At 44.7% G+C, this 22,810-nt stretch overlaps 1 protein-coding gene across 2 annotated transcripts in view; it reads right to left on the bottom strand.

Moving 5' to 3' along the window:
• TMEM9 (transmembrane protein 9) overlaps positions 1-21,639 on the bottom strand; it is a 245,839-nt gene extending 224,200 nt beyond the window's left edge. Inside the window, exon 1 of one of the 2 annotated variants that reach the window (XM_078641248.1) lies at positions 21,506-21,639. Coding sequence is in view for 1 of the 2 variants with exons in the window: in XM_078641247.1 (XP_078497373.1) it covers positions 21,312-21,434 (123 nt within the window). In the remaining variant the exon portion in view is untranslated. Of the gene's footprint in view, positions 1-21,311; positions 21,463-21,505 lie in introns of those variants that run through there. The other variant, XM_078641247.1, reaches the window with a different exon arrangement.
• Between the last annotated feature and the right edge of the window lie 1,171 nt (positions 21,640-22,810).

Here is a 22,810-nt window from a genome sequence, read left to right as displayed (position 1 = left end):
CACAATAGCACACTTCTAAGCCCCCCCACAACCTCAGAGAAAGCTCAGTAATACTTATTGGGTGTCAGTAAGAGGTCAACAGCTGAGCCCAGTCCAAGTGGAGCTGCCTCTGGTCAGCTGCTTACTTTTAGGAAAAGTCCTCGTGTTGCTTGTTTTCTCCCAATACAAGAGGAGACGGCTTCAGTCCTTACGGGTCAATGTTCCCTCTAATTATTCTTCCTTGTGTGCGGCAACAGAATTTTTGCATGCACACCTTTCTTACTTGTGTGTGCATCCGAGTGATGAGGTTTGCAACTAAGAAAATTGACTAGCTACCACTTAAAGGTTCATAACAAGCATGGGGCGTGGCTTGAGCGCCGATGAGGATGGCGGCGTGAGCCTATAGCTCCGCGCCCGATCATAACATTTATACTGTTTAGGCCTCCTGAACGCCGCTTCCGACGCAGGTGAACTGAGGAGGAAATCGGGGGAAGCTGAGGCGGTCCCTGCCGGCGAAGTGGTGGACCCGGTGGCGTTAAAAGAGCTGTTTGAAGATCGGAGGAGCCGCGACCTAATTGCAAGATGGCGGCGGTTCGGAAAGAAGGAGAAGAGCCGAGAGGAGCGGTGCGGTGGAGATGTGTGGCAGGAAGGGCTTAGCGGCAGGGATATACAGCGAAGCGGGAGACAACCCCACCGGAGTGCGCAGGAAAGGCTCTGGGGACAGCTGGGACCCCGCCGTGGCTCCGGGACACAGTGGACGGGGACAGAGCAGTTGCTCCCTAAGATGGCGGCCACGAGGCGAGTGCTCTATGCCCCGATAGCGCCCTGAGGAGATTGCCACGGGGTGGGGCTGACTGCTGCCTGCCGAGGCGCTGGGGCAGAGGAGGCGCGGAGTCGGATGGTCGCGGCCGGCGGTTATTTGATCTTACCGATTGAGGGCTCAAAACAGGTGGCAGCTCCCGGCCGGGATGTCGGCGAAGACTCGGCACCACTGAGGTGAGCAGCGAACAGTGGTTGACGCTGGGGGCAGGCTGGAGACGGCGGGCTGCGGGAAGCTGAAAGCTCCGTCCTGATAAGAGCAGAGCTGCGGACCTGGATCCGGTGGGGTGAACAGCGGTGCGGGGCGGCGCTGGGGCGCAGACTGCTCGAGCTGCCCGGATTGGAGGAAGGACACTCGGTGGCACGGGATGGTGGCAGCAGGGAGGCGACATTGCTGGACTGCACTGGGCTGCTTCCAGGGTATCAGCGGGCGCTGGGGGACCCGACCTGTACAAGCATTATAGTTGCCCTAAAGTTGGATTGCGGCGACTGAGAGGGACCTCTGCCACTCGCGAAACGGGAGGGGAGCTCCAGAGTACACACAGTTCGAGCACCATTGGCCCCCACTTGGAGAGCGGCAGAGAATTGCCAAGGAGGATAGCCACCAGAGCGGAGAGCGCGTGGGGCTGATCGGCCCGCTGGGACTACAGAGCTGGGACCAGGATTACTCGTGCCCGAACAAGTCAAGTGCTGAGTAGGCTTATGGCTGAGCTCCGGTGACGGAGCACAGAGCGGCTGAGAGGTGCATAGGGCTGGCACAAGCAGTTGGGTGCTGGGAGTGGAGTGATACCGGACTTATTAATAATTTGACGACCTGAAGGGAGGTTCATTGGCCGTGATTGGTGAGGTGGAGCAGCAGAGTGCCGCGGACAACTCGAGTGCCTGAAGTGGGATTGGCGAGCGGAGGGGCAGACAGGGGCACTACGGATAGCTGGCTGAGAAGGTTCCCATCTGGCGTTGCACAGCTGCGAAGAGAATTGAGGACGCTTGTGGTGGAGGCGGGGACCTTATTGGCCGGGATGGCCACGAATACTGGAGGGATGGCGCAGAAACCGGGACAGGATCCAGCGAAAGGGCTGGAAGACGACGGTGGCGCTCCAAACAACCTGGAGGGAACGGCACGGGAATTGAGGCTGAACAAACGCTTGGACGGAATACTTGATGCCATAACGGCGACCAAAGAGGCCCTACATCAGGACATTGCGCAGGTTGCAACAGGACTGGGTCTCCTAAGAGCTGATCATTCCAAGCTGGCGGACAGGGTGAAGGAGAATGAACTACTGCTACAGGATCTTAAGCCGGCGGTGGTTACAGCGGAACGTAAGCTGAACGATGTGCTAGATCGCTTGGCGATACTAGAAAAGAGGGCGGAGGATTCCGAAAGTCGTAATCGGAGAAATAACGTGCGAGTAGTAGGCCTGCCAGAAAGGGCGGAAGGGGATGATGCGGTCGCCTACATGGAGAACTGGCTCAAGACGGTGGTGGCCCCGGAAGGCCTGTCGCCCTTTTTCTCCTTAGAGAGGGCGCATAGGGTTCCGGCCCGGCCTCCCCAGCCGGGTCGCCCGCCTCGGCCGGTGGTGGTCAAGGTGCTGCATTTTAAAGACAGAGACCTGTTGATACAGCGAGCACGTTCAGTGGGCCCTTTCCAGGTGGAGAATAGTGCGGTCACGATCTTCCGGACTATACCCAGGAGGTTCAGAAAAGCAGGGCTTCATACCTGTCCGTGAAAAAAGAACTTAGGGATGAAGGAATACGGTACTCTCTGCTCTTCCCCGCTAAGTTGCGAGTGATTCTGGATGAGAAGACACACTTCTTCCAAACTCCTGAAGAGGTGTGGACTTGGCTTGAGTCGTACAGGGCTGGCACGGATCGCAGAGGAAGGGGAGATCGAGGAAAGCAGAAGCCTACCCAGGTGCGGAAATCGCAACGCATCCGCAAGTGCAACAAGACCCAGAAGACGCTGCAAGGAACCCAAATGGCGGCGGATAATAGAGGGGCTCTGGTGGCGATGGCAGTGATTACAGGCTCGCAACAAGAGGGGCATCCGATGGGCTTTGACTCAGAGGAAGGAGAGGAGAAATCTGGTGCGGACCTCTCGGAAGCAGACAGTCCTGGGGGACCGCTGGTCACTCCCCAAACAGCTGATGGGATATTTAATGAGTGACAATGCCGGGAGTGGACTATGCCTAGCTGACCCTGACGGAACTGTCGTAACCGGTAAACTAGAGGACTGCAGGTACTGTGGCGAACCATCGCATGGGGTCATGGGCTCGGGGTGTGGGCGAGGCCTGCCTCCTGTTGCCCCTTGTCCACCCTCCCTTTGCCCTTAAGGCCGTCTGTAGTGGCGACTACAGAATAGTGTTATGTGTGTTGTAATGGAAGTTTGGATGGGGGCTGATACTGTGTTATTGGGTCCTGTTCTGGGGGGGCGGGATAGGGGAGTTGTTGAGGGAGTTTTGTGTACGGGGGCATGCTGTAATGATGTGGGCAGTCGAGAGCGGTTGTTGGGGCGGATGAGGGACGATAACAATGGGGGGGTTACCTGATTTGAAATGTCTCACATGGAACGTCCGTGGCCTTCGAACCATGTCAAGGCGGAATAAGGTACATGCATACTTGGTGAGGCGCGGGATTCAGATAGCGCTATTACAAGAAACACATCTCACTAAACAGGAGTGTACTGCACTGCAGAGGCGATGGCGGGGTCAGGTGTTTGGCAAGGCCTATTCGGCGTATGCAAGAGGGGTGCTGATATGGGTGAGGGCGGGTATCCCTTTCCAGGCTACGAACCATTTGGTGGATCCTGAGGGTCGATTTGTGGCAGTGGAGGGGAGATTGTTCCGCTGTGATGTGGTTTTGTGTAGTGTGTATGCCCCGAACGTGGACCAAGCCCGCTTTTTTGATGGACTAACTGGTTCCTTAGCTCACTATCTGGCGGGACCGGTGATATTGGGGGGGGACTTCAATTCCATTGTAGATGTTTCATTGGATAGATCGCACCCACCATTAACTTACTCCCCAGTGCACAGGCTGGCTAGACATAGGAAAGATTGGCAGGAGAGATGGGGCCTTCTGGATGTGTGGCGAGGACAGCACCCGGATGGCAGGGATTATTCCTTTTTCTCAGCAATACATGATTTACATGTGCGAATAGATTCTATACTGTGTAGTGGATCAGTAGCTGCCATGGCGATGCAAACGGAATATTTAACTAGGCCAATATCCGATCATAATCCTCTGTTGGTGTCTGTTCAATGGCAGAGGGTGAGATCAGCGGTCCCCACATGGCGGTTGTAGCCCAATACGTTGGAGGATCAGGTGTTCAGCGATGAGGTTTGAGAGGGTATTGAGCATTACTTTGGTGAGAATGTGGGTACGGCTACCTCTAGGTCAGTGGAGTGGGATGCATTCAAGGTAGTGGTGAGGGGACTCTGTATAGGTAAATCCAAGGGCGAACGAACGGTGGTCCTGGCTGACGTGGAGAGGGCGGAGAGTGCCTTGAGGGGTCTAGAACAGAAGAGACCGGAACGACCGGAACTGCACACACAACTGCTGGAGGCGAAGGAACGCGTTGCGGCCGAAATGGAAAGATTGAGGAGTTATGATTACAGAGCATACGCTACCAGGGTACACGCGGAAGGGGACAAGGTAGGCATGTTGCTGGCGAGACTAGCGAATCCGGAATCGAGAGGGAACCCAATTATGAGCATAGAGGAGGTAACAGGAGAGGTGGTCTTCTCTCAGGCGGCAATCTTATCACGCTTTAGGAGCTATTACACAACTCTGTATAGCAGTCATCTGGATGCTGAGGCCTCTGACATAGAGAACTATCTAGCGGGCGTTCAACTTCCGGTTCTGGATGAGGATAGCATGGGGGAATTGGGCCGCGATATAACGACTTCGGAGATTAGAGGAGCCATTAAGCAGATGGCTAGGAACAAGACGCCGGGAGTTGATGGCCTCCCGGTCGAATTTTATGCGAAGTACGTTGATGTTCTGGCACCTAGGTTGCTGGAGGTATACTCGGAGGCCTTGGAACTAGGGCATTTGCCTCCATCGATGAGAGAGGCGCTGGTGGTTCCGCTGCTGAAACCTGGGAAGGGAGCTAACGATGTGGCCTCCTATAGGCCGCTGTCTATGTTGACGGTGGATTATAAAATTCTGAGTCGAATCCTGGCCACTAGACTGCTGCCACTCATGACCACACTGATTCATACGGAGCAGGCAGGATTCATCCCCACTAGGAATACCTCGGACAATATCCGTCGCCTACTTCGGGTACTAGAGAGCCGACTGGAGCCGGGAGTGATACCAGCAGTGCTGTCTGTAGATGTAGAGAAGGCTTTTGATAGCCTAGAGTGGGACTACCTTGATAGGGTACTGGAGAAGTTCGGACTAGGGGAGCAATTTAGGCACTGGACGAGGTTCCTCTACTCTTCTGCGACGGCCAGGGTGCGACTGGGCTCTGTGGTGTCCTCTGACTACCCGGTGCGCAGAGGAACAAGGCAGGGGTGCTCCCTCTCGCCTTTGCTGTTTGCACTGGCGATGGAGCCCCTGGCGGCCAGGGCGCGTTCGGGCGAAGCGTACGATGGGATACTACACGGCGGGACATCACACTGTATCTCATTGTACGCGGATGATCTGCTGCTATTCCTGGAGAACACGGGGACGGCGTTGGAGGGAGCAATTGCAATGTTATCGGATTTTGGAAAACTGTCAGGCCTTAGGGTTAACTGGAGTACGACCTGCATCTTTCCATTGCGGGCGGGTACGCCCCGACCGCCCCTGCCGGTGGATGTCATCTGGGAGGGCTCGTGCTTCACCTACCTAGTGGTCCGCATATATCATAAGGCTACTGACCTGCTGGAAGGCAACATAGGACGCTGTATCAGGGCCCTGAAAGGGTGCATGACCTTTTGGGCATCTCTCCCCTTGTCGGTACAGGGCCGAGTGGCACTGCTCAAGATGGTGGCTTTGCCCAGATTGCTTTATTATTTTCGGACACTGCCGGTGTGGATCCCGCAGAGGGTTTTTAGAGAACTGAGGACGCTGACGATTGACTTCCTGTGGGGACACGGGAGGCGCAGGGTGGCACTAACTATGTTGATGAGACCCAAGCCTGAAGGGGGAATGGCGGTCCCTGATTTCGAACTATATTATTTAGCGGCTCAACTACAAATCTTGACACAGAACGTTGCTAAAGAATTTAGGGGTCCGGACCAGGGTAGGGGGACAGGGATACAGAGACATATCCTATCAGTAAACAGTCATAATATCGATTCCAAAATATAGAATGGACATAATATCGAAGCAAAAATATAGAATGGACAAAATATCGAATGGACACAATATAGTGGTTAAAAATATCGAATTTAAGGTAAGTAATATAGATTTTCAAAATATAGAAGTCAAAATATCGAAGTATACAATATAGGCATTAAATATATCGATTTTTTAATAATATCAATTTTTTAAAGTGTTTTGTATGTTAGTATATGTGTGAAAAGTGTATATTAATTTTTGTAATGTATGTTTAATGTATTTTAAGTAATGAATTTTATGTTATTTAATTTTTGCGTAATTTAATTCTGTAGCGGGTTGTGGGTTTATAGGGGAATAGGTTGGGAAGTAATTTAATTATATTAAATTAAATATAAATTTTTTGCAATTATTATTAATTTTTAATTACATTTTGCTTTCCAGTTCTGTAGCGGGTTGTGGGTTTATAGGGGAATAGGGTGGGAAGTAATTTAATTGTAACTAATTAAATATTTTTATTTATTTATTGGTATTCATTTTGAATTTATTGTTATTTTTTAATTTGTAATTAATTTTTATGAATTGCCAATTAATTTGTATTAATTGATTAATTGTTAATTATGTTAATTTTCTAAATTTATTTTCTGTAGCGGGTTGTGGGTTTATAGGGGAATAGGGTGGGAAGTAATTTAATTGTAATTAAGTAAATAATTTTTTTCATTTATTGGTATTGATTTTAAATGTATTGTTAATTAATTTTTAATTGGTAATTAATTTCTATTAATTGGCAATTAATTATTATTAATTGGTAATTATTTTGTATTAATAAAAAAATTGATCATTATGATAATTGTATTAATGTATTTTCTGTAGTGGGATGTGGGTTTATAGGGGAATAGGGTGGGAAGTAATGTAATTGTAATTAATTACATATTAAAAATACTTTTTGTGTATTGATAATTCATTTACTGTTAATTTTTAATTGGTATTAATTTTTATTATTAATTAGTTTTTGTTATTGAAAATTAATTAGTTGTTAAATAATTATGAATAGGTTATTAATTTTTAATAACTAATATCTAGTTGTATTTCTAATTAATTATTTCATAATATTAAATTGGTTATTAATTTCAATTAATGTTTTATTAGTATTGATATTTAATTTATTTTTAATAATATATTAAATCATTACTTTCCCTACTGTTAAACTTACTGGAGTGGGAATAGTAATTTTCACCCTCCCGCTATCCAACGCTTTCCCCACTGTTGCACTCTCTGGAGTGGGAATAGTATTTTTTACCCCTACGCTATCCAACGCTTTCCCTACTGTTGCACTCTCTGGAGTGGGAATAGTAATTTTTACCCCTACGCTATCCAATGCTTTCCCTACTGTTGTACTCTCTGGAGTGGAAATAGTAATTTTTACCCTTCCAATATCCAACGCTTTCCCTACTGTTGCACTCTCTGGAGTGGGAATAGTCATTTTTACCCCTACGCTATCCAACGTTTTCCCTACTGTTGCACGCTCTGGAGTTGGATAGTAATTTTACCCTCCCGCTATCCAACGCTTACCCTACTGTTGCACTCTCTGGAGTGGGAATAGTCATTTTTACCCCTGTGCTATCCAACGCTTTCCCTACTGTTGCACTCACTGGAGTGGGAATAGTATTTTTTACCCCTACGCTATCCAACACTTTCCCTACTGTTGCACTCTCTGGAGTGGGAATAGTAATTTTTACCCCTACGCTATCCAACGCTTTCCCTACTGTTGCACTCTCTGGAGTGGAAATAGTATTTTTTACCCTACGCTATATCCAACGCTTTCCCTACTGTTGCACTCACTGGAGTGGGAATAATATTTTTTACCCTCCCGCTATCCAACGCTTTCCCTACTATTGCACTCTTTGGAGTGGGAATAGTATTTTTTACCCTTACGCTATCCAACGCTTTCCCTACTGTTGCACTCACTGGAGTGGGAATAGTATTTTTTACCCCTACGCTATCCAACGCTTTCCCTACTGTTGCACTCTCTGGAGTGGGAATAGTATTTTGTACCCCTACGCTATCCAACGCTTTTCCTACTGTTGCACTCTTTGGAGTGGGAATAGTATTTTTTACCCTTACGCTATCCAACGCTTTCCCCACTGTTGCACTCACTGGAGTGGAAATAGTAATTTTTACCCCTACGCTATCCAAAGCTTTCCATACTGTTGCACTCTCTGGAGTGGGAATAGTATTTTGTACCCCTACGCTATCCAACGTTTTCCCTACAGTTGCACTCACTGGAGTGGGAATAGTATTTTTTACCCCTACGCTATCCAACACTTTCCCTCCTGTTGCACTCTCTGGAGTGGGAATAGTAACTTTTACCCCTACGCTATCCAAAGCTTTCCCTACTGTTGCACTCTCTGGAGTGGGAATAGTATTTTTTACCCCTACGCTATCCAACGCTTTCCCTACTGTTGCACTCACTGGAGTGGGAATAGTATTTTTTACCCCTACGCTATCCAACGCTTTCCCTACTGTTGCAGTCACTGGAGTGGGAATAGTATTTTTTACCCCTACGCTATCCAACGCTTTCCCTACTGTTGCACTCACTGGAGTGGGAATAGTATTTTTTACCCCTACGCTATCCAACACTTTCCCTACTGTTGCACTCTCTGGAGTGGGAATAGTATTTTTTACCCCTACGCTTTCCAACGCTTTCCCTACTGTTGCACTCACTGGAGTGGGAATAGTATTTTTTACCCCACCCCCTATCTAACGCTTTCCCTACTGTTGCACTCACTGGAGTGGTAATATTAAATGTTACCCTCCTGCTATCCTACGGTATTTATTTTATTTATTTATTTATAGAGTTTTGTATAGCGCGGACAAGACCCTTAGGTATCAGAGCGCTTAACATATAAGATAGATTACTGACATTATAATCACAATTGTAACAACAAACATATATGAGGTAGAAGGCGATAGGCTATAAGGGTGATTATATGTAGGTATTCTTCAGCCTATGCAATTAGTATTAGGAGGTGAATACGTTTAGCTTAAGTCATAGGCATATGGCTAAGCTCGGTGAGGTAGGGTTATATAGCATAACAGTGCAAAACACGTGTAATTAGCATTAAGAATTGAATAAGGTTGACATGTATCCAGGATCATAGAAAATAAAAACAAAGTGAGGTAGAGGATATATAGTATTGTTTGTACGTTACAGTTATCAGAACACATAGCTGTGAGGTAGTAGTAAAGGGTGTGGCCGAGGTTTATACATGGAATCAGTCAATTGTCAGATATTGATCTTCAAGACATTCTAGCCGAGGCCATCCTTCATTGGCGTAGATGTTCATATCAGTGATCAGTAAACTTCTCTATGAAAGGTATTTACTCATCATGTGGCTCTTCAGTTCACGTTTGAATGATACCGTATTTTGTATCTTCCTGATGTTAGGAGGTATTGAATTCCAGACTCTAGGGGCGGCTCCTGAGAACGCTCGGTCATAGGTCTTTTTCTTACGGAAAAAGGCTGGCAGCAATAGCAACTCTTTAGCGCTTCTAGTTAGTCTGTTGCCTCCCGATAGCTTAATTTTCTTGGCAAGGTATCTCGGCGTGTTGTAGTGAACTGCTCTGTGGGTAATACAAGCCATCTTCATTTGAATTCTGGCTTCGTAAGGTAGCCAGTTTAGTGTTTTCAAGTGAGGAGATATGTGATCGAATTTCTTCGATCCCGTGATGAGTCTTGCCGTTGCATTGAGACAGGCTTTTAGTGGTGCTGTGGATGTTTTCGGTAGACCCGCTAACGTGGTGCAACCATATTCGGTCCTCGAGATAACTAGGGATTGTATAGCCAGTTTTAGGTCCGCCTCTGAGATGAACGGTTTCAGTTTTCTTAAATAGTTCAGGTGGAAACGGGCGCTCTTGGCCATTGAGTTAATGTGGTCTTTCATGTCAAGGTTCTCATCTAACGTAATTCCTAGTGATTTAGCGGAATTAACTAGGGTCGGGGTGCAGTTCAGCGCGGTCACCAGTTTCGTCCATTCCTTTACCTCGGGTTGGTTCCTTGTCGGTGAAATTAGCAGGAATTCTGTTTTTTGGGCATTTAGTTTCAGATGGTTCGTGGTTAACCATTGTAGAGCTCTCTTTAGTGTCTTGTTCATTAGGTCAGTGTCATCAAGGGAGGCGATCTTTATGTATATTTGCGTGTCATCTGCATACATGTGATAGGATATCTGTGATTTTCGAAGGATCTCCGTGAGAGGTTCAACATACAGGTTAAATAGATCTGGGGATAACGTTGAACCTTGTGGGATCCCGACAGCATTAGGGCGTGGGGAAGAGATTGCTTGGTTGACCAGGAAACGTTGAGTCCTATTCTGTAGGAAAGAGTTAAACCATTTCAGCACATTTCCAGACAAACCCATCCTGTCTTGTAGCCTGGTTATCAGCATTTCATGATTTACCGTGTCAAATGCTGATGACAGGTAAAATATTGTAAATTTTTTATTAATAACTTAAATTAATTATATCTTAATTTTAAGGTTATTTGAGTATTTTTAAGTAGGTTTTAGTTAATTATATTTATTATTTCATTAATTTTAAATTACTTTTAAGACATTTAAAAAAATTCGATATTTTGACTGACTATATTTTTTACAGACTATATTTTGGATGCGATATTTTTGTACTTACCTGTTTGTAGATAGGAATTCGATATTTTGGCATTCTATATTTTGGTGACTATATTTTGGTAAGTCTATATTTTGTCATTCTATATTATGTCAGTGATCCATCCTATCATACATTATCATGCAACAGCGATTGGAGCTGCGGGATCTCACTATGGAGGAGAGAACTATAAGGCTATGCTGGCATAGAAGCCTTAAGAGAGCGAAAGCAAAGCGCCCGTACGCACCAGAGATCCCTTTGGGGATGCTGACGGCGTTGCCACACGGTGGGGATTGGTCCCCACTACTAGAATGGGAGGACTTGGGTCTTCAGGTGATAGGTGATCTATATGTTGATGGGATGTTGGTGCCATTTGGAGTACTCCAAGATCAATTTGGTCTCCCCGACGGGAGTTTTCTGTTGCATGCAGCAGTGACGGCGGCAATACAGAAGCACTGGAAAGCGGGGTTGTCCGAACCTTGTGTAACCATGGCCTGCCAATATGTAGTGATGGCTGCAGGTACAATTAAGGTGGTCACCTGCCTTCACGCTAGAATGCTGCATGAGGGGCTGGAACCACTCACAGACTTGAAGCAGAAATGGGAGGAGAGTCTAGGCAAGCCCATACCGGACGCGACCTGGTGCCACATATTGAGGAGAATATGGGAAGGGTATAGGAATGCCCGATTTCAACAAGTGCATTTCTTTGTAGTACACAGGGCCTACTTGACCCCAGGGAAGATCAGGAGGTTTTTCCAAGTGCAGGGCGCGGCCTGTCCCAGATGCTTGACGCCGGAGGTGGAGCTTGACCACTTACTGTGGGATTGCCCGAAACTAGGGACGTATTGGTCAGAGGTGGGGGAGCTCCTTAACGCAATCACAGATAGGCAGGTGGAGTTCGACATGGAGACGTGTTTGTTGCTCTGGTTCCCTCATACGGCCAAGACGAAAATCACAAGTAAATTCATCGACTTGGGACTCGTTTTGGCCCAGAGAGAGATCATGTGGCATTGGAAATCGATAGAGGGCCCATCCACTAGGCGATGGACGAACGAATTGCAGAAATGGGCGCGGAGCGAAAGTGTGGTTAGGCTTCGACAGGCCACTAGAACAGCAAATGTGAAGGGTCTAGAAATGGCAAGGGCCTGGGAAACAATAGTGCAAGCTCTACAGGACTATTTAATTGTGGACGAACCCTAGGGGATGTTTAGGGTAGGAGGTTCCATGGGACGTGGAGGCAAGTAAAGTAAGCTCCCTCAGATCGCAACAGATTGTAACTGTGAGTTTATAGCTATAGCCCACATCACCAGCAGTTGGGAGGGGAGGGATTGAAGGGAGGGTTAGGGGGACGCCCGCCGTGGCTGAGACACCCGAGCGAGGCTTACACTCAGATGTGGGCGACGGTGGGGATTCCCATGACACAGATTCCCAATGGAATGGTAGGATCGATTGACTGTATTAGGCTAGGAGATTTCGGTGATGGGGCACTACGAAAGATGACTGAGTGTGCTTGAGTCACGTTTATATTATGAGCAGGCGCTAATGGGGTACACTGCATTCGGCAGATAGTATTTGGGGGGGTTGAGGGTTATTAAAAAAAGCAGAAGCCAAATTGTGTTGTAGATCGGTTGTCTCGCTGACAGAGGGTTTGGTGTGGGTTTTTTTTTTTTTGGTGTCCTTGTTTGTTATTTCCGATAATTCTGTAACGGACGCCGCCCGGCCTCCGGGATGTGGGCTGAATGGCTGTGTAAAATTGGACTACTGACCGGGGTCTTATGAGGGTCAGAAACTGGAAGGTTGACATGAATCATTGTCTGTTTACGAATCTGCAATAAAAATTTGTTTAAAAAAAAAAAATAGGTTCATAACAAGCATTGGCAATGTCAATAGGACTTGTACATGAACATGCCTCATTATTCACTTATCATACAGGTATTCTGTTACTCATCCTTGCACACATGCATCCATTCATCACTGTCTCACTCTTACATTCAGCCATTTACACCACCACAATAAAATGCATGCACATGCTCAGCAACATACAAAAGATAAATTAAAAGAATTAAAGTAGAAAAAAGAAAGCATGCTATTGCCTAATTATGGCAGGCATATACTTGGAGTAACAAAAATAAACAAAGCTGCAGGTGACCATCGTGTAACTGTATTGTACATAGTGTAGTATTGTTCATAGTTTCATCTGACTGCCACATTTAGAACCGTGTTGGCCATCTATGCAATGGTAAAAACAGCGATACCCTATGGACAAAAGCCTCCCATGGTGGTTAAGTGGCATAGATGCAGTGGCTGTACATGCTGCAGACTCCCAAACACATAGCGAGATACCCTTCAATGCTGAAGGGGCATGGTAATGTTATACTGAAACCAAAAAAGAAGAATTTCCCTTTCATGCGGATAGATTTCCTCAAATAATTACAATTTTCCTACCATGCGCTCTATGGCTGGCGAAGGGCAGGCAGACATAAAGTAAACAACAGAGTCATGAAACTGGTAAAGAGTGAAATAGATGAGAGAGAGAGGGAGAAATGATGTACTGAAAGGTAAGAGAAAGATAAGGATTTCACATTTCATTTAAATGTGTATTCTATTTTCCGTTTGTAGCCCTTTATTCTTTGTCTTAAGAGTGTCTTAAGACTTGATATTGTTGTGCCTTTCTGAACCCACTTGGGGAATCCTAGCACTATTATGAGGACATGTTGTGTTTATGTATGTACTGATGTATCATTGCATTTTGCATTGTAATGTACCCTGTGCCACATGGATGCTTTGCTTATCCACATTGCAATATGACACTATGTCGCTGACATTCTAAACATCTTCCCAATATGGCTCTTATGTTTAGCGGGGAAGTTGAACAGACAGCTATTGGTGCCTTGTAATCATGTATTCATCTATTCAGCACGTGCACTATTGCAGAGAGCAATTCTAATATCGCATTGTTTTAGTTTCATTGGTTCCACTGGCACCGTTCACATGCACATCCCACACATTCTGTTCTTGGCAAGGCTGTTCTACTCTGTGGCAGCAAACAACTAAAAACTTAGGGGTCTAATTGGGGATTCAACAGTAATCCTCTGCTCGTAATCACCTTATCAATGGTACAAGGGTACGATAACAATAACACTAACAAACCAGATCACAAGATGTGAAGAACCAGTAACGTAAGTCACCCCTGGTTTAGGATTCCCATCAACAGTCTTGTAATGATCAATATTATCATTTGGTAGTCCTTATCGGGTATTGTGTCTCTAGATCATTGAGACCGGCATACCCCGATAACCAGATACGGGGTAGCGACCCACAATCACTCGGTACTACCACATGATGTTGATATGATGGGAAGTGCAGTGTAAACAAAAGTGAGTGGTGGTCTAAAAAAGGATAGGGAACTCAACCAAGGATACTTTAATAATTGTTGGCCCCTTCCTTAATAAAAACATACCGCTGGGGGTGTCGCCAAATCACCCTGCCATAAGGGCATAACGGGGAATGGATATACCAGGTTAAAATGCTTCAGACCAAAAACGAAGTACAATTTAGCCAACCATTAGGTGGTGGGCTTAAGATGGTAAATAGCCCCCAGCCAACTCATGTATTTCCCTCAAAGGGAGAATACTGTTATGTACAAGGTCAATCCGTGATATGCTCTGTCAAGGGTATGACCCACGCATGACCCTATACTCATACATAATATTGCAGAGAACTCAGGACAAGGCGAACCACGGAATGTCATCGTTCAACCCTTGTCTGTCTGTCCCCAATCTGAAAATCTGATAAGGTGATTACGAGCAGAGGATTACTGTTGAATCCCCAATTAGACCCCTAAGTTTTTAGTTGTTTGTTGATTCCCATGGGGGATAATACTTAGGCTTGGTCTATAAATATCCCTCTAGCCCTGCAAGAGAGTGTGTTTTTCCACTACTCTGTGGCAGCCCTCACTTTAAGACTGCAAGATTACACGAAAGGAATCTTTAAGGAAAACAAGGCAATATGCAGGACGTACATTCATGCTAGGGTAAAATGAAACACCAAAGTCAATTAAAATGATGGTAGTCAAAGGTCATCACATGGTGTCAAACCATAAGAGTGCCTCTAGCACTACACCAATGGAGTAAAGGTTCCCTAGACCCTGACCTAACTACATTTGCAGAAGTAGTTCCTGTTTTCTTTACTGCAAAAAGACCACAAAATGCCATTTGTCAGGGCATTTTCAAGATGGTGAGAGTCTTAGGCCACCTTAAACTTGTCCTCTGGAGGTTTGAGGGGGAATTGTACTATAGTAATCCTAGTGTTCTCCCACATTTAACACTACAATCCAGTTTGAAGCAGGCACTGTACCAACAACTAGCCCAGAGACAGAAGTCTTGTAGGACAAAAGACAGGCACTTCAGCAACCAGGCAGAGAATCCATAAGAATTTCCTTGACATACTGTTCTCTCAAAAGCATCATATTTGTCCATTTAGGTCAGCCTAATATTTGCTTCTGGGAGGCATTTCACATCTCATACACACCTATTCAACATGGAGTACAGGCTGGGAGAAGCTGGAGAGCTAGTGCAAATTAGTATAGAGGAACTTCAAACAAGGAAAATAAACTTTCTAAAAGCTACTTTGCTTTAATATATATTTAAAACGTGAATTCTCAATCAAATACGATTTTGAATACCTATGAAAACAGTTGTTTAATTAGCTTTCTTGCTGGTCTCTTTCCGGAGTTAGCAGTATTAGAATTTTAATCTGCACTCTGGTTTTCCACATAGGACAACTAGGCCTCCAACGCCAATGGGCTTTTTAAGCCTTGTTACAGGAGGCTCATGAAACATTAATTTTCAACATGTCTCACTTATAAATGTCATGCACCTTACCTTGTGGGCTACACAGTTTACAAAGTGGTGACTTATTATTTCAAAAGAAGGTTTTTACCTGGCTAAAAGTGCTATTTTACCAGGTCGCACTGCAGGTTTACAATGCAACGATTAGGCTACACAGTCTAGGACAGAAGTCATGTTTGCACCATAGGGGCATTTTAATTTAAAGACCCTATATGCACTTTTACATCATTTACTTGGGACTTATATGCAAGTTAACTGCGCCAATTGGGAACAAATCAATTTTAACCATGTTTAAAGGAGGTGCATAGACACTTAACTACTGGTTGGAAGTGATAAAGTGCAGAGTTGTAAAACCAGCAAAAATAAGGATCTGCTAAAGGTGAACATTCTGGGTGGCAATGCAAAATAGGCATTGCTTGCAATAATCATGACCGCCCTTAAAACCGCTATCAATTACGTGGCAGGGTAATGTAAACTATGTGGCAAGAAAAGGCTAACTTTGCAGCATTATGTTGCACATACTCCAAAAGTATTATTTTGCTCTGTTAGACCTGGAGTTTCTGGTTGGCAGAGTATGCACCCTGTACAATCAGGAACCCACTCTCTAGACAGGGTAAGCTAGATACACACAAAAAAGATAACATGGGCTCACCATCTAGTAGATTGACACAGAGCAGTCAGGCTTATCAAAAGAGACAATGTGTATAGTATTTGTGCAACACACACACAGTAACACAATGAAAACACCACAAAGTATTCCACATATGGTTGGAAATATAGATTTTTTTATAAGTAAAACAAGACCAAAATGACAACAATCTAATAAGTAAAACAATTGTATGAGTTTTTAAAGAATAAATCAAATTGTAGAGCTTAGAAGCAAATAACGCTTAGGTGTTACTTGAGATCGCGCTGGTCCGGGGTAACTCCAAAGTTCAGCCTGACTGCAATGTAGGGCAGGAAGTCTACAGGACTCACGCAGGTCCTGCTTAAAAAATTCCTTGGATGGAGGAAGCATCTACATCGAAGACCATATGGGCCTGTTCCAATCCATGCAGGCAATGAAGGCTTAGTCAAAGCAGTGTTGATTACCTCCTGCTTCGGTGTCGAAGGGCAATGCATCAGTTCGGATCAGCGCAAAGTTATCACTGCATCGATTGTGATGATGCTGCACAGCAGAAGCTCACTTTCTAGGGCCCACAACTGGATTTGCACCACTTGACAGGTCAGGACTCACAGATGGTAGAGTTGCAGTGCTGTTGCAGGGTTGAAGAAGTCTTTGATGGCACTGACACTTCACAAAATAGGGTTAGCCAGCAAGCCCTCTGAGTCACTCTGGGTTCAAGTGAGATTGGTCCAGTCCTTGTCCTCAGAAGGGTCAGGAATCAGTAGGCAGCAGTGCAGCAAAGCAAAAGTAGAGTTTACTCCTGGCATAGTTTTTCATAGGTCCAGTAGTGTATTAAGGACAGAGCCCCAGTACGTTTACTCAGTAGTGCCTTTGAAGTGGGGGTGACTTCAAAGAAGGGTCTTTGAAGTGAGCACAGGTCCTTAATTCTCAGTCCTGGAACCAGACTATCAGTAGGGGGTAATCAGACCTTTGTGTGGGAAACATGATATTGCCTATTCTGGTGTCATTTTACCCACTCACTTCTTGCCCAGGAAGAGCTATCAGAATGCAGATGAGTTCTCTGTCACAGCCACTCTTCAAGTGTGTGGCTGTCTAGAGGGAATGCACAAAGTGCAGCTATCACCCACAACAGACGTGTATTGGAAAAAGGCTGCAGTAACACAGAGCATTAAGCAAGCAGAGAAATGCGTAATTTCTAAAAGTAGCAAACAGCAAGATGATGGACGGAGTGCTTAAACTTTTCAAACACTCATCCCCAGTCACAGATCTGGGTTTAATCCATCATTCTTTTGCTCACTATGCCACCCCAGTTTGGACCCAGACATATGCGAACTATCAAGCTCAAACTGCCAGGCCAGGTCCTCCCTGGACCGGAAACAAGCATCCTGGAACCGGTTTCGGGGTATTACCCCTCATCAGCCAGCCTAGCATGAACCCAGTGGCATAGCGAGGGGACCCACGTCTGGGCATACCCGTGGCTACTTAGGGCGAACATATCAAACACAGCAAGATGATGGATGGAGTGCTGAAACTTTTCAACCACTCACCCTCAGTCACAGATCTTGGTTTGAGCCATCATTCTTTTGCTCACTATGCCACCCGCAGCACAATTTCTAAAAGTGGCATTTCGAAAATAGTAATGTTAAATCCACCTCTACCATTAAAAATGATTTATAATTACCATTGTAAAGACATAAAGCACGATGCAGCTACTCCTTTCTGATCAGGAATTATAGCGTTTAAGTGTTTTAAGGAATTCCCAATGCTATCCTATGAGAGGAGTAAGCTGCAAAGTAATGAAAAACATGAATTTGGGTATTTGTCACTACCAGTCGAAGTGATAGTAAACTGCACACACAGGCCCTGCAATGGTAGCCTGGGACAAGTTTGAAAGGCTACTTACTATGTGGGTTACATAATCAGTGTTGCAAGCCCACTAGTAGCATTTAGGTTACAGGCCCTGGGTATATAGTATACCACTTTACAGGGGACTTACAAGTAAACTAAATATGCCAATAGCATATGCACAAATGTTACCAAGTCTAGGTGAGAAGCATAAGCACTTTAGCACTAGTCAGCAGTGGTAAAGTGTGCAGAGTCCTAAGGTCAGCAAAAAGAGATGGTAAGCAGGCAAACAGTTTGGGGAAAGATCACCTTAAGGATGACAGGTCTAACATGCTCCATTTGAGTTACAAGGAATATTTTGTTGTTGAATGCTGCAAATTATGTGTAAAGTGTGGTAAATCCATATTTATACAGTAAATATGACAGCCATTGAACTCGTTTTATAACATTTGTGAACAAGAATTTTCAATTCTGTTGAGGACACGGAGATGAAGATTATGCATTTTCATATTTTCTTCATTTAACAGCAACATCATGTCAATAAACAAAGTAATCATAGAGATGAGTAAGAAAAAAACACTAATCTCAAAAAGACACACGTCACAGTAGAATATCCAATAACCAATCAAATGTCATACCAGTCTATAAAAAGGTTGAACATCAATAACTTTGCCTCTACATCTGGAAGGAAATCCCTTCTTGGACAGTGAAAGGCCCCGATTCACTGCTGCTTTTGATCTGAAACTGGGGGAAAACAAGGACCTAAACGTCTGTATTGCAACCTAGGTGAGTCCAAAATATTTACAAAATCGTAGAAAGCATGTATGAATAACTTCATCAGCAAGACAAGAGGACAATAAATGTTCAGATACACAAATGCTGGGTGGAATAATCATTGCCTCTGTGTCCGTAATCGAACTGAAAGTTCTTGATCACGAATGCTATAAAGTGTTTGCCATCGCCTTCAGAGGACAGGCCCAGAAGGAGGGATGCAGGTGGGGCTAGTGATAAGGCAACCCAATGAGCGTGCTCAGAATGCAATGAGGGAACATAGGCTGTGATACGAGGAGGAATAGTAACGGAACGTGAGGAACCACTTTCCTCCAAGTGAACAGCCAGGACATCGGGCACAACACAAGCACGCTGCACATCACTCATGTCCATCAGAGGCAGAAAGTCCTAAAATGGTGTGGGAAGGGGTGAGAGGTGCTCAACAGCCGGGAAAAATAAATACAAGAAAAACGCAACCGCCAACCACAGTCCGCACGGTAAAAGAAGCGTAAGCAAGGCAATACAAATAAAATCACTACAACTGTTTATCTAGCACAACATCATTCACAATAATAAAACCCTTTAGATAGGTGTAAAAGAATAATTGAGAAATACACTTAACATGGCCGCAGAGAAGCAAGGAAGAGGCAGAGTTAATGTTCAACCTGTTTATAGGTTGACATGAGCGTTGATGGGCTACTGGACATTCAATTATGACTGTTTTCTGTTTTACTGATTTTTACAGATAAAGACAGAAAAAAAAAATCTTTTCTGTATTTGTTTTTAAATGTGGATAAAAACGGAGATTAGGTTGTTTTTGAGTGATTCTAAATGCTGTCAGTCATGACTGCCAGGCCAATTGCTGTGCGTATTGACAGGCAAGGGGATTCAAAAATATATGGATTTTAGTAAAGTGCCTTAAACAACAGTAGATTTGCACAACCTTGATACTGTTTCCTTACAAGCGCATATTTTACCATCTGAGTGTGTATATATATAATTGAAAATTGAAACCTGTCAGGCGTTCAGACACAAGTACACATTAACTGGTTAAATAAATGCAGAAATATACACATTGCAGCTTAATTTGTTCACAAAACCTTGAATAAATATGGATAAATACAGGTAAAATTAGCAAGAAATAAATATGGATAAATACAGACGTAAATGACAAAAATATAAATACCATAAAACCGGGAGCCCTAATTATGACATATGTGGTTATTTGGATCGTTGGATTTGTACTTTTCTCTTACTCATTTCGATGGTTGTTGGATTTATCGATATGGCTGTTGTCAAATAAAGCAAAGAGGAGAATGCATAATCTGAAGCCTCTGGTCCAAACACGGAATCACATTACTCCACCAGGCCTGTCTATGGGTCATTGTTTTAGCAACTTCATTTATGTATAGATATATATGCAAGGAAAAATCTAATCAATTCAATTTTAATCAGTACCCACTGTTAGCTGCATCTTTAAGACAACCGCTTTAGCAATCTACGCATTTTAAAGTGAGAGAAAGTGTCTTATTCAAAAGTACAATAGGCAATTTTTTCTAAACGTCTAAATTGTTACTACATAATTAAGCACTGTTTCCACGCCCCTGAAGCCTCGTGATCCTTAAGGCATCTTGATGCCAGGCTGGCATGTTTTTTTACATTGATAGCATTTGCAAAGCACACTTAGGTCATCTACGCGCAGCACTTTATGACTAATAGGTGCTGTAAAATAAATTCACTTAAACGTTCTCCTACAAACAAGCCAGATATTCCCATTAAGGTGATGCACAATGCAGTAGACGTTCCGATACAGGTACTGTGCTCCATGAGTAGGTTGTAAAATCTGCAAACCAATTTATCTCCTGGTGGCATACCCCACGAATGGTTTCCTACATGTGTTATAAGTTTTCTTGAATGTAATGCAAATATTAGCCAATGCACATGTCACGGAAGTTAATGTAAATTTCCCTGCAAGTAAGGCACTCGCATGCAGACTTCCCAACAAGTGGTGGGTGCACTTTACAATGCACATTTCACAAACATGCCAACAGACCCGATTCGGGCGGGAGGCTCACGATTTTTTAGGCCAAAAGTGGCTTTATTTTACCTGTCTCCCGCATGAAATTGCCTGTTGATCCATCGAAGTCAATGGGAAAAATATATTCCTATTTTTTTTCAAATCTCTGACTTTCCAGGTCTGAAATATTGGAATATATGACTTCCCTACAAGTAATGCATTCCTGATCTAAATTTGCCTTCAAGTGATGGACCCTCGTACACATTACCAGGGGGCAATGAGCTCCACGTGCCTTTTTTTCAGGCAAGTGCTGACCTTCTGTCTTTACTGGCCACCACCCACCTCTCCTCTGCAGACAATTTGCTACTTAAGATGAGATTTTCTAATGAATTTCTCTGCAGTCGATTTGCTCACTGACACGATGTTCATTCGAGTAATATTTACACACACTTGTATGAGGCAACGCAGCCCCCGTACTCACTTTGCATACATGTAATGCAGCTTCTAAGCACCAGCGCATCTCCAAAGCAATACTTTGCCCAGCGATTTCCCTGCAACTTACAGCACTCTTTTTATATTTTACTGAAACTGTAGCACCAACCATACCCAAAAATCTCAAAAAGTATAGCGGTACACAGCGCCAATAGCACAGCGCTACACTTGCAGTAAAAGCACCTGCTGCGTGTATCTTCCACCATCCAGATTCGCCAGTATCAGCGTCGAAACAGACGAGGGACAAGACAGGAGTCACAGGGAAAGCCACCATACCAGTACGAAATAAGCGTAAGCTCAAAGCCGTCTACTGAGAAATAGAAGACAAACGCTACTCGAAAGAGAGAAAGGACTCTAGGGACGATTTGAAACAAAAAACGGACTAGAACAATTCTAAAATTGAGGAAGGCGGTCAGGATAAATGATAACCAAGGTTTATTAAATTTGAGATTTAAGTCTTGTCCGTCTCAGATTGGTAATTTCATTTTATTAGGGAGTTTGCGACGAACACAATCGGCCGCCATAATTACAATTGGCGATAAGAAATGCAAATGTAGTGTGTTTCCAGATCGGTCTTCTAATTATCACTGCTTCAGTGTTTCCACATTTCAAACTGATGTAGCAAAAACATAGCAACGTATTTAAACGATGCTCTCATATTTCCCGGTTCCATGTTTCAGTAGCTTCTGTAATGATGCTAGGACACCGCGTTAGGTGTTAAACTTATTTATTTAATGCAGGAGCGCCGGGGCTGGCTTCCTCTAGCTTCGGCGCCAGAGAACAATGACCCCGCCTACCACATCCTGTGACGTGGTTCCTGTTCCGCTAAAGGAACACTAGAGCGCTACCACATCTCCCCCCTTTATGCACCATAAACAAATGTACAAAGTCTTACTTCCAGTCCATTTCATAGTCCTTGAATCTCTCAGGTACCTTAATTCTCCTCCCCGCTCGAGTCTCCACTCTCTCATTCTTTCTCTCTTCTCCCGTTGTCTCGTTTTCTCTTCTTTCTCTCGCACCTTCTACTTCCTCGTCCTTCGTCTTCCTTTCACTCCCTTCTTCTCCTCTGCTTCTTCCTCCCGTCGTTTCACTCCGCTCTCTTTCTGTACCTGCCCTTAGTCCTTCTGTTCCTTCCTCATTCCTTCCTGTTCTTTCTTCACCTTCACTTTCTCCTTCCTCCAAGACATCCTCTGTTCCTTCTTCCACATCATCTTCCCATTTCAGTATCTTGCTGCATTTAGCCATTCTGTCCATCGACCAAATCTTACCATCGCTCAGGAGAGCCGATCTGGCGTAGGGTTCCACCACTTTAAGGGGAGGTGAGAACTTGCTCTCTCCCTTTCTCTTCATGATGGCTAACTTCACCCTTACCCAATCACCTTTGTCCAGTTCTGTGCTCTGAGTGTTCCGTCTTCTGTTGTAGTGAGACGTGTAGACTTCCTGAGCTCTCTCCAAATTTTTCCTGACCACCGCCGGTGACCACTTGCT

This window comes from Lissotriton helveticus, chromosome 5_1 (genome assembly GCF_964261635.1).
Source record: "Lissotriton helveticus chromosome 5_1, aLisHel1.1, whole genome shotgun sequence".
Classification (NCBI taxonomy): domain Eukaryota; kingdom Metazoa; phylum Chordata; class Amphibia; order Caudata; family Salamandridae; genus Lissotriton; species Lissotriton helveticus.
The sequence above is the reverse complement of the archived record's forward strand: the minus strand, read 5'-3'. Positions and strand labels throughout refer to the sequence as shown.